The 12,778-nt window shown below is 38.7% G+C and overlaps 2 protein-coding genes across 3 annotated transcripts in view; both read right to left on the reverse strand.

Annotated features, from left to right (window-relative positions):
* Positions 1-7,613, reverse strand: part of unc13a (unc-13 homolog A (C. elegans)) — a 50,570-nt gene extending 42,957 nt beyond the window's left edge. Inside the window, exon 1 of the mRNA XM_053683200.1 lies at positions 5,163-7,613. Coding sequence (XP_053539175.1) covers positions 5,163-5,184 — 22 coding nt within the window. The 5' untranslated portion in view covers positions 5,185-7,613. The remainder of the gene's footprint in view (positions 1-5,162) is intronic.
* A 144-nt stretch (positions 7,614-7,757) lies between these two features.
* Positions 7,758-12,778, reverse strand: hmg20b (high mobility group 20B). Of its 2 annotated transcripts, none has more exons than XM_017478006.3 (9): positions 12,684-12,778; positions 11,496-11,599; positions 11,164-11,391; positions 10,913-11,033; positions 10,664-10,719; positions 10,467-10,533; positions 10,155-10,370; positions 9,028-9,160; positions 7,758-8,451 (listed from the first exon to the last, which is right to left on the reverse strand). In XM_017478006.3, exons 2-9 carry the CDS (start codon positions 11,571-11,573, stop codon positions 8,439-8,441), a joined length of 912 nt encoding a protein of 303 aa, XP_017333495.1. In that variant the 5' UTR covers positions 11,574-11,599; positions 12,684-12,778; the 3' UTR covers positions 7,758-8,438. The 2 variants fall into 2 exon arrangements, with proteins under 2 accessions (XP_017333495.1, XP_017333493.1); XM_017478004.3 differs by having other exon boundaries at positions 9,028-9,175.

The following is a 12,778-nucleotide window of genomic DNA, read 5'->3' on the forward strand; positions in this document are numbered from 1 at the left end:
AAGTTACAATTTCATAAATGCAATAAACACTCATTGCAAGTCCTGAATGATAATTTTCAACTTCCTCTAAGTGAAAAGTATTGTAAATTTTGGTTAGCTGGCACGACTGTTACAAAGAAATGATTAGTTCAGCGTTGGAAACCTCCTTATGATCTCTCAAACAAACATTGGATACATTCTTTACTTGAGTTACTATATCTGGAACTGTCATCAGCACGGATCAATCATGACAAACCTGATACCTGGTCTATGTGGAAGAACTCAATATCTACAGTTAGCGATCTTTTGAACTGTTAATTATATCTTCTTCTTTCTTGCTGTTTGATCCTGTTGTGGGGGTGGGTGGAGTGGGTGGGGGAACGGACTTTTCGGATAAGCTTTTTCTCATGTGTTTTGAATGCTTTTTTGGAAAAATAAAAACACGGAATTACTAAAAATCATTGCAAGTTCTGATTATTTAATTATAAGCATCTTAATAATATATCATTAGGAAAAAAAATTATAATACAATCAAACAACAGTCATGGCTGCACTCAAATTTCATATCTATGCTTATTATACGAATCTGATGACAGGCCGATCATATTTACCCATATAACTCTACTCAGTCCAGTGTTATATTTTAATATTCTAATTGAAACCTTTAAGCAAAATCCTGCCATTACAGTGACACATTCTATGCCAAACTTTACATTACAGCATTGTCTCCCTTCTTCAAAAGAGTGAAAGACATTTCAAAAAGAATTATCAAAAGAGAATATCTAATAAAACAAAAGAGAAATGTAATGAATATGGTTATAAACAAATATACAAAAAAAAATCCAATTGAAAACAGACAAGCCTTAGTACTGTGCATCTGCTCAGGTTTTTAAAGCAATTGCCAGGAATCTGTCCAATCTATTTGACACTCGCCTACACACACACGGTCGCACTTGGATGTCAGTGCTGGAAACTCGGCCTGGTTCATTACAGACTGGTGGCAGACTGGTAGGTGTGCATGCAAATGGGTCTCAGGTTGTAAGGAACTCTGAGCCTGGCTATTTATAATGAACCCAGGGCACCACAGTGCATGTGAGGGCAGTCATTATGACAGGTGAATGAACTTTAGCTAGCCACAGTCCAATTAGTAGCCTAAACTAAACCACAGACATGGGTTAGTATCAAAGTCATTCAGAGTAGATCAGTCCACGTGGGAAAGGCGTTACTACTGCTGATTTCACATGTGACAGGTTTCTGACATTTTTTTCTCCTACATCAGTGTTCCTCAATCCTGGAGTACCTCTGCCCTGTATGTGTGGGTGATACAGCATTTTAGAAAAGCTTATTAAACAGTACTTATATTCACAATATTTAGTTTTGCTCGCTGTGCCAGATAGATATTAACTGCATATAAGTTTGCATACATTGTTTCACAAAAACAAACGTGGGTGGGTAGCATGACATTCCTCTCTCTGTCTATCAGGAGGACACTAGCTGATTGTGCATGTGCATGAGCTCATGTATAGGGAAGGGCCGTTAGAGCTCTCCTACAAGTGCATTCAGCTGCCCTATGGTGCTGCATGAGATGTGGAGGCTGGCTTCATGTGTATTAAAGGAAGCACATGCTAACCCTCACGCTCCTTGGTTGGTAGCTGTTATGTAACAGAAGAGAATTATCTAGTGGGAGGAATTGGGAATGTCTAACTTGGGTTAAAATTTAGGAAAAATACAAACATTTTTAAAATGTATAAAATGGGGGGGGGTTAGAGTAATGAAATAAACATTTACTTTAATGTCCAATCAATTATTTGGTACTACAAATTTATAGATTTATAGAAGTAACGACAATATCAGCAATACTCTCAAAAAGGTCTATTGTATGTAAGAAAAAACATAATGGGGTGAGCTGTTATAGGAATATAATCAGCAACACTGACTATGTTTACATGCACATTAAACTCTGTTGAATGTCTAGGCATCGAAATATTCCTGTTTACGTGGTTGTTATGAGTATGCCGATCTACACATGCACTTTTCCTTTCCTTCTGTCATTTCCTGGGAGATTCAAGATGCTGACGTTGCTACCCACAATTCCTTCCGGACTGAGCATGCATGCATACCTCCTTTCAGTGGATTTTCTGAATAAGGTGTTTACATGCAACAAATTTCCAATTAAAACAGGCTTATACCACAACGCTGTTCAATTCTCGATTCTGATTGGCTGACAGATGTTCTAAGGTGTGCAATTATTTTTCAGTAAATGCCCAGCTCAAATAGTTCTGGTCAGGTCTTGACCGCATTACAGTTCCATACCATTTTGCCGTTAACTAAACTAACGGAAAAGCCTACTATCCACCACAACACACAGATCTAACAACAAACAAAATGACAGACCATTTTGATTTTCCAGAAACATGTAAGGAATAACTGATGACAGGCCATTGAATTATTAAAAAAATAATGTGTGCCCGAGGTGGCAATGCGGCCACGAGGCGAAGCAGAGGCTTGAGCCATTGATATGCAGTTATTGGAGGAAGAGAGAGAGAGAGAGAGAGAGAAAGAGCGAGAGCGCAAGAAAAAAGAAAGAAAGAGCACGCGTGATAAGCCGGTGAACATGTATCAATATTTATTCGTAGTATTTTCTGTAGTAATACAAAACAAAAAACTCTGTGAACAAGTAAGCTTATCAATATTAACTTATTTATTTGTTTCTTCAGGATCAGTTTCCCCTAACAAAGCAAAAATAAAGATCACGTTTGGGCATATTGTGCTCCAAATGTCACTGGTTCTATATTAATTTATTGTTTATGGAACTTTTCTTGTGCCCCGAGTTCCCAGGGATATGCTCCAGGAACTCCATGTAGGATAAGTGGTATGGTAAATGGATGTATGGAACGGTGTAAAATCACTATTGTGAAATGTGTTTATTCTGAATATCGGCACGACTTTGATTACCTACAGCCTAATCGCAGAAATGCCGAAATTCAGTGTAACTGAAATATTGCTTGTACGATATTGGTTAATTATTGCGATATATATTTATTGCCCATTCTAATTTAGTGTTTCGTTAACTTCCTGTTCTAACACACACAGATCAACTCACTGCATTTACGGTCTCTGCATTAAGAGGGTTAAATCAGATGTGTGTGAAGTAAAGGAAAACATTCAAAATGCTAGAGCAACACACTTAATTAACAGTTTATTAGGTACCAGATAGGTTTATGTAATTAAAGGATGTTACCATCATCTCTAAGTGTAACCTTAATTGTGTAATATTTCATGTGAATTATGTGAGACCATGTTACAGTAGCATATTTTAAGAGGACTTTACTGTAGGTGGTACGATGTGGCAGTGGGTAGCGTTGATATCTCACAACCACAGAGTCCCCAGATCGATCCTCAGCTTGGGTTGGTGTCTCTGCAGAGTTTCTGTGCATGTCCTCTCTGTGTTTGTGTTAGCTTCTTCTCACCTCCCAAAATCAAGCCTGTACAGTAGGTGGATGGGTAAATTCCCCCTGGGTGTGAATGGGTGTGTGAATTCGGGTTCATGGTTTCACTGTTAGTCATGGAATGTGATTGGACCGCAACTTCACACTGACTTTTTAAAATATTGTTTAAAACACATTTCCATCTATTACCAAGTAATAACTGTTTTAATCTGATCAAGTACATTACTCCAGCAGTTCTCATCCATTTTGTGTCCGGCTATGACTCCACAACAATGTCCCAACAATGTCCCAACCATGTCCCTTTGGACTTGCCCTAAATTATACTACAGCAACCTCCACACAGGGGACTCAGTCTACACCGAAAGCCCTTTGGCTGGGTAACTGACTGCTGTAAACACCTCTTTTACCACTCCTAGTATGTTCGTAACTTCATCAAACACGACTGCTATCAAACGCATACAACATGCACTTTCTGAGCAGAACTAACCAAAGCAACTATTTCAGTACATTGCTATAGAGCTGTGTGCTCTTCCTTTCCATGTAGCCCCTTTCTCTTTCAGCTTATAACAACAACAACAACACAGTAATTGATTTTTTTTACGGAAAAGTTGTTCTCAAAAATGTCTTTCTAAGAAAGAACAACCATTAGGGGATTTGATCTATTTTTCCTTTTGCATTTTGTTGTATATACAAGAATGTGCACAGCCATCTGAACAAAGATTACATAATAAATTGTCCCCAGCGGCTTGTCTATTTTTAAATGTTTGATTTATACCATGTTAACCTGAAGCCATGATATTTTCAGACCAGCTTGTCATACCCCTAGTCTGAGAGAGAGAGTGAGTGTGTGTGTGTATGGTGCCCTGAGATGTACTGATGTCTCTACCAGGGTGTATTCCAGCCTCACCCCTGGTGTTCCCATGATGGGCTTTGGATCCACCTGGACTCTGACCAGGACACAGTTCTTACTGAAGATGAATGAATGAATGAATGAATGAATGAACAAGGATTTTGCTGTGCACTCCAGAGCCCATTAACACAAGCCAGTCACACAATTTAATGACTGACAAAGGGTCTAACAGTCTACTGTAACGTTATTTATTATAAAACCACCCACTACACCCAATTTTTGCTTCAAAATGAGAAGAAAAGAGGGAACACACCCCTACACACTGACAGCGACTCAACACTAATGCAAAAAGCTCATTTCCCCGTGTTGGTCTGTCATCTCTGCAGTAACGTTAAGGGTTTTATTTTTTTTAATCTTGCACTAATGTTCATGTTATAATCTAGCGGTAATGTTGTATGGTAGACAGAAAAGGGCGACAAAAGCCACGGACTATCGAAATGACCAAGATAGCACTTGTTATCTGAATGAATGGAGCAGCTGTTTCTGCTTAAATGCCTGCTCGTTTTACTGTCGTGTTTCCTTTTGTCGAGGGAAATTATTCGCAAAAATCTCAAGGCGGTTCAAGTGACTGCGACCCAAAACGTTAGTGACCGGATTTCTCCATCAGTTTCAGAGTAAAACCCTAATCCTCACACTCCTGGCTAATTCAGATAAATCCTCACGCGCACCCACAATAATTTTATAGCGCGAGACTGAATGATACTAGCAAAGTTACACATTAGCCACATTTTATCATAACCAACAGCTGGCGGTCCGATTACACACACACACACACACACACACACACACACACACTTCACTGAGTCAAATTAAGCCTCACTTACCTCCAACACACAGCAGTGACATCTCTTTCAGCGGGTTATAATCTATGTTGTCTGTTTTACAGCTTTACAGCTGGAGAAAGATTCTGAAGGCGGACAGGACTGTTAGAATCAGAGACTGGAGACGCTGAGGTTGAGTGGCCGCCTCGGTTTGGAAAGAAATACGAGCTCACGAAACAAATACAACACGAGGAAGTAGCTCAGATGTTAACGTCGACTGTCTGGAGTGTGGTCCCTAATTTAGTCCTGACTGCTCTGCTGGGGGGGAAAAAAACAGTGAATTTGTCGTTTTGTCAGCCTCTCGTGACCCGCCGCACAGCCATCTTGTTCAGCACCGCCGCTACGAGGAGAGCTACTATCGTGACGTCACTTACAAATAAATAAATAAGTAAGTAAATAAATAAATAAATAAATGCTGAACCGGCGTGACGCGGTCAACACCATAACTTAACCCCATCATAACAGTCCCTTCATAACAAGAGATTAAAATTAAAAGTGGTGTGATTTATTAAAACAACAACAACAACAACAACAACAAAAACCCAAAACATAAAAGGAAAGCATGAAAACAATGATAGTCTTGGGAGATACAGTGAGTTACGAGTTTGTTAGGTACATTATACTACATTATAGAGCACTCTATAAGCAAGTAGAGCTACTATTACTGACTGCCAGGGGAAGCTGGAATAAATAACACAAGACAAAATGACATCGATAATAAGTTTCATTTTTGGCATCCACATAACATTAGGGTTAACAAATGTCCTTAAGGATGTAATTTTTTTGTGTGGAACCAAGCACAACAGCACCACCAACTGCTGTAAGAAAAGCACATTATGGTATGAAGAATCAAGTCTGGGGCTGAATTCTTTCTGACCCAGACTGTAGAGAGACACAATGCATATCAATGACAGCTGAATGAAACACTCCCTAGATTTATTGTGCATTTTAGCTGATACAAAAAAAAAAGTCTAAAAATAGACAGATTAAGCAAACATTGCCCAATCAAAGCATACAATTACACAAAAGAATAGACAAGAAGTTTGCCATGCTTGTATTTGGAGGGAACACAGAGACAGAAACTGATAGACAGAGACAGAAATAGTTTGAGAGTAATAGCTTCGATCACTACAGGACCACCGCAGTGACCAGAGATTACTGAGGATTTTAAACAGCTTGCTGTTACTGCTGGCAGCCTCTAGTCAGAAACTGACCTGAGGACAAACTGTACATGGAAAACTCTATATCTCTCCAATTATACTATACATCTACAAAGTGGACCAATAATGTAGGTGTGCCTAGTAAAGCAACTTTTAACAGCCAGGGACCCCTTTAACTTTCAACGAACCACCTCACTCTATATCTGACTATTTAAATATTAGGTTTATTGATCAAATTCTGGCCAAATAATATCTAGACAGTGGTGGTCCATTTCCATTGGGACAAGTCAGAGGGGGGCTGACAAATTGTGCATTGCGATAGAGTACTCGTATACATACAAATTGCACCTATATGGTAGGTTCCCCTGCTATGGCCAATGAGTGTAGATACAATATAGGTATACCTAATAAAGTGGCATGTCAAAGTAAAATACTCAATGCACAATAATTCATTTTGTGAGGCCTTGCAAAACAAGCATGCTAGAAAATCCATTAACTGGAAAACAATTTGAAATCAAGGTTAATATTTGAGAAATAGTTTGATGGCTTTCAAAACGGAGCCTAAAAAACAGTTTTCTTGTAATGTTTGGTGCTGTAACGTGGTCAATGCTACCCTCTACTGGATATGATGTCGTGAAGTAAGATGATTTCACTGCATAGACACAATTTATTCAAGAAATGAAGGGTTGTACAGCTGATGAGCAATTATATCTGTGCGTATCCATGTTCAAGCAGCAAAATGCTCAAGATTTGAGTTTAGTGTAATAACCAGGTGCTTTGGGTGGAGGAAGATAGAAAAGGCTGGAATGTGTTTAATAGGTGATTTATTAATCAATAAATATCATGACACTCAGTTTCTGGGTAGTTTTTCCACTGAAGAACTCAGGAAAATATGAGGTCCCTATATGAAGAATTTTGCTGCATACAACAACAGCAGTGTGTTTTTGTACATCAATGGGCCTTGCAAATGGAAGACAGTAAATTGGCATGAAAGCAAATGATAAGTTGTTGGCCAGATGCTGTGGTTGCCTTATGTGCTTCATGCACAAGCAAAACACAACACAGACACTCCCATGAGCCAAGGTGACAATTGTAGGGTGCATAAAACCAAATCAGTGTGTGACCAGTTTGAAAAGCATGATGGAACTCTGGGACACTTTGACTGGACTGCAAAATCACCAGACCAAAAATCCCATAGAAAACTTACTGCACAGCCAGTCGAGTTGGCTAAAATTGACAGGAACTATCATCAACTTAAATATTGAACCTTTTCCATTATATTGCTCCTTTAGATCCTCACTAGAAGTATTATTATTGTTAATTTTTTTTATAATTCATTCATCGTTCATTTTTAATTTTTTTAACACCAAGGAGCAATTAATCAAAAGAAGAAAGTTGAACTAAAACAATAAATAAAAAACTAGCAAAAAATGAAAAATACGGTATCCCTATTTTATTGCATTTTAGGGAACTGCAACATTATTTGGAGCAGCATACACTTACGAAGAATTTTGCAATTATACACTAAGACATTACAGAAATTTTGTTTTCCAGAGTAAACATTTTAAAACAAGAGCAGTTTTATTTAAATCAAAACATTCCCTGATTCAGCTTCAGATACCTATCTCAATATGTTTCTTTTTAAATACACAATTATTATAAATCAGTGTAAAATATAAAATCTACATTCAGGAAAAAAGTTTCACGATAATAAATTGCCCGAAATACTGCAATTCTATTACATATTAGCAATCAATTAGAGGAAAATGATTTATGTTTCTGGAATGACAAATGAACAACTGTTATTAAATAGACATAGTTTAAGTCCACAGCAATGAAGAATACAGAGAAGATTAAAGGACAGTTTTAAGGTATGAAACAACACACACAAAAATAAAAACATTTCTTATCAATTTGAGAAATTAAAAACATTCTAAAGATCTACAATGTCAATAGCGCCTAAAGAGCCAACTACGCCTAATGAGACATTCAGGCACTACTGCACACCATGAAAAGCAGAGATTTTCCTTCAGGTTTCTGTTTAATCCTGTCTTCAGGGTGTTAGGAGACGCTTAAGTGAACACCTCAATTCCATAAACGACACAGCTGCATACGTTTCTCAAAGTTTCTCACTAAGAGATAAAAATGAGAATGGATATCACTGTTACTGATAGGTACTGTTAAGAACTGGTACGTCAGAATAAGACAGATGCTAATTTGACTCTTAAATAGCTTTAAAATAAAAACAAAACAAAGTAGGGGTGGTTGATTAGTGGTTAATTGAAAATTTAATATAGGATGAAGGCTATATAATTCTCTATTAATAGCACAAGAAAACAGTTAAAGTTTACAGTTTAATAATAAAAAAATATAACGAAAATTCGAAACGAACTTAAAGGAAACTCCAATTAAATGGAGTTTGGATGGAATGGACACTGAGAGGTCATAGACTTCCCAGTTGCCACTTGGTTATAAACAAAGCTTTACACTGGAGATTCACTGCAGGTTTTGTTCATTGAGCTGCTGAAATTTTTGAGCCCCTTATTGCAATAAAACCATTTACTGCCATTGTTATGAACTGCTAGAAAGACGAGTTTCTCCATCTTTCAAATGCAATACGATATTAACTCTTTTTTTTTTGCAGCTCTTTGGATTACAGTTCATAAAGCAGAGTAAAAACTACAATAATCACACCATTAAGAAGTTACCTGTCTAAGTGAGCCAGGAGATCTTGGAGCTTGAGCAGCAGAGTGCGGTGCTCGTGAGGACTGCTCTCCAAGGCACTGCTCAAACGGCTCAAGTAAGTGTCAAGAGTTCCAAACGAGGGGGTCTCACCTGTGCCTGTAAACAAGAGATCTTTCCAAGGAATCAATAAAGAAATGTAAATTCACACCATTATAACCATACAATTAAATCTCATGAGATCTGCTTCCATCCTTCATCTAAAAGGATGAGTGCAAATAACATAACACAGTGTATGAATAATTTAGTTGTTTTGTGGTCTATCAAAACAACATACACATATCATTTTGGTACTCTTAATATACCTTGGGATGCTTATTGTTTAAAATGCCAACACATTTTTATTACTTTGTTGTTTTTGTTTTTTAACACCGATAGCGAAACCAGTAATCTACATAGCAATAGTAATATTTTATTTAACTCTGTTTATGTCGGTTGCTTTTGTCTGCTGTTGGAAATGAACTCCTCGTGCTGAGTTTTACGTGTAAGAGGTCATGTCATTTAAACAACATGAGCGCAATGTGCTGTGAACTGCACCTTGACTCATGAGCAAAGTGTTAACTCTGGTGAGTGAGGGGAAGGAAGTGTACATGTCTCAGGTCTGGAAAACTGAAGTGCTGTCACATACAACAGTTTCTCTGCAAGCTCACACCGCTGCTCCATAATCGCCTATAGCTTTCTGTGCGCAATTCATGGCACCTTGTACTTGTACTGTTAATAATGACCATGATCATTGATACTGCTCTGCACGCTCAGGTTGGCTACCCTCATACTCTCCACTAAAGAAATACCATGTCTAAATACCAGAAGACGTTTTATCAGCTTACTTTTGAAGAGTACAGTCTGCAGTCTGTTTTGCATTCATTGCCATCATTAATGGTGAAATATGTCCAGAGTGTTGCCATTTTTTGTCTCCTGTTCATTAACATGGCAACGTACATGAGGTTTAACTCAACTAGTATCTCGTGGTAAGGGATGTTGGTACTGGAGCACTTTTTTACGAGTACAAGTGTATCGGCATAGTATCAGGACGTTACTCGATATAAGTAGTATACTGCTGAACGGTTTCAAAGCAAACACTATAGCGACTGACCTGGCAGGGGCACGGAAGCCAGACTGGTGACTAGCGTCTGTTTGATAGCTTGCAGGCGGCGGTGCAGAGCCTGTGTGCGAAGCTCATCCTGACCCAGCTCGGCCTCTAGACGCTCTTTGGCACTAAACATCTCAGCTATGTGTTTCTGCAGAATGCTGTTCTGCTCCTCAAACTCCACGTTGGCCTTACGCAGCCGCCGAAGCTCTGCCTCTCGTGCTGTAGAGGGCGGGGGGAGTAAAAAAATTTGTAAAAAGAACTAGTTTCTTCCATTTGCAAGTTGACAACTGTTCTATATGATGATGATGCTAGTACCTTTGTTTTGATCGAGGAACTCCTCTGTAAAAATGGGCACGTCGAATCTGTTGGAAAGATCTGAACTCTGAAGAACAGAATGTTTTAAATGGGTTAGAATATAATAGTACAAATTGACATCATTTACATACAAACGAAAAAAAATTAAGATGGCTGTTAAGCTTTTTCTTTTTTGCAATTCAGCCTTTAAAACATACCTTAATAGCTGCTGATCCTGAACTATTGGCGTTTATAATAACAGACGTTAACTCCTCTAGAAAAAAAAAAGAAAAAGGGAAAAATATTTTCGCATTCAGTTTGAATACAGAAATAGGATCTATGAGAATAAGGTTTCATAATCCATGATCACATGGTTTATAAAGTACAAGGGGAAAATATAAATCTTCATAAACGCAGACTGCACACGAATACAAACGGTGCATTAAACTCTACTAAATTATTCTGACCTTTCTTAATTCTTTTGTCTTGGATCTTGGCACTGGTGATATGGTAGGCCTCACTCTTCTGGTACTCCCTCAGTTCCCGTGCATATTGCACTTTTTCTCGCTCTGCTTCATCCAGGTAACGCTGCAAGTAAAAAGGATTTGCTGCATACTCACAAGTTTATGCAAATACATAAATACCTAACTTGGTATAAGATTCACAAATATTTAAGATATGCCTACTCAGTGATCCGCGACTCAGAAAGTAAAGTTACCTGTTTGTCATGGGGAGCTAAGCGGCTCCACTCGGCCCCGAGTCTCTTGGTAATTTCAGGGAAAGGGAGGTCAGGGTGCAACGCACGTATATGTTCCCGTCTTTCATTCAGGAAGCGCACGTACCCAGTCACTGGAGCCTTGGGACCATTGGGTAAGACCTTCTTTCTCTTTTTACCCTTGGGCCAGCCACGCTTCTTTACAGGCTGTGCGTTGAGTGAGTTATTGCTCTGGACAGGTTGCATTTGTGAAGCAGAAAATGAATAAGATCAAGTACCTCAAACACAATAGTTATGACTATGCATAATAGTTCAGGACCTGTTAAAATTCTTACGTCTTCCTGTGTTGAGTCTGAATGATGAAACCCTTTTGATCCAGGACCATCGCTCTGCTCTTGTTTTACTCCCCCCATTATAGATTCATCCGTTCCGTAGGAGCCTAGGATGAAATAAGCATGACTGTAGATCAGTACTCAGGGACAAACAACCAGGAAGTCAGCACTATTAATAGAACAGTGGTCCGCACTTATATAGTGCTTTTTTAACTTTAGCGGTTCCAAAGCGCTTTACACTGGTTCTCAGTCACCCATTCACACACCAATGGTAGCAGAGCTGCCATGCAAGATGCTAGCTTGCCATTGGGAGCAACTTTGGGTTCAGTGGGTCGTATTGCCACCTCCCAGTTCCAGGGCTCACGGTTCGATCATGTTCTCCCCATATCCATGCGAGCTATCTAACGGGATCTCTGGTTTCCTCCCACCTCCCTATAATATTCATGTAGGTGGCTTAGCTACTCTAAAGTGACCCTGGCCAGAATAAAGCAGTTACTGAATATGAATGATTGGATATGTTAGGCAAACCTCATGACATTGCCTTTCTAATCAGTTTTCTTCTATGCATCACTCATAGTTCACTTAAAAGCTGACTGAACTACATTACAATTCTTCCAGCTACAACTAGCTGATGTATCCTATAGCGAGCTGAGCAAAATATTTTGAAATCTATGCCGAATCCCAAATGCATCCTTATTTCCTATGTAAGTGCACTACACAGGGAATGAACGAATGGCTTCCTCGCCTTATGTAGTGCACTACGTATACACTAAAGAGCTATTTGGATGCAGCTCCGACATGATTGTATTTATTTCAAATTATTTATTACAGTCTAAATCCGTGGTTATTTCTAACTGCTAGAGAACAATATTTTTGTCCTGTATTTCATAATTAAAATGGTTTGGGGTTAATAATCGCTCTCGCAGGCGCTCGGTAGCTGACGCTAGCGTTAGCTCAACCTAACGAGCAATTATGAACACTGGCAAAACAGCTAGCAAGCTAAACAGTTAGCACTGATGTAAACTCGTATCCGGATCAAATGCATATGGCGGTGCGGAAAAACAAACAAAAATAAATCACCAGGTTTTTAGTTTTAAAATACATATATATTTATATAAAAAACACCCATTGATTGGATTCAAAATTTATATCCGTTAAGTAGTTTGCTAGAGGTACACCAATTTAGCTTACCTGAGTAGATGCGTCCCCCAAATCAACAAGCGCATAATACTGTGCGGTGTGTTCTCAATTGTGATTGGACGACAAGGTTTGTTTGGAATGGATTC

Source organism: Ictalurus punctatus, chromosome 10, assembly GCF_001660625.3.
Source record: "Ictalurus punctatus breed USDA103 chromosome 10, Coco_2.0, whole genome shotgun sequence".
NCBI classification, from domain to species: Eukaryota; Metazoa; Chordata; class Actinopteri; order Siluriformes; family Ictaluridae; genus Ictalurus; species Ictalurus punctatus.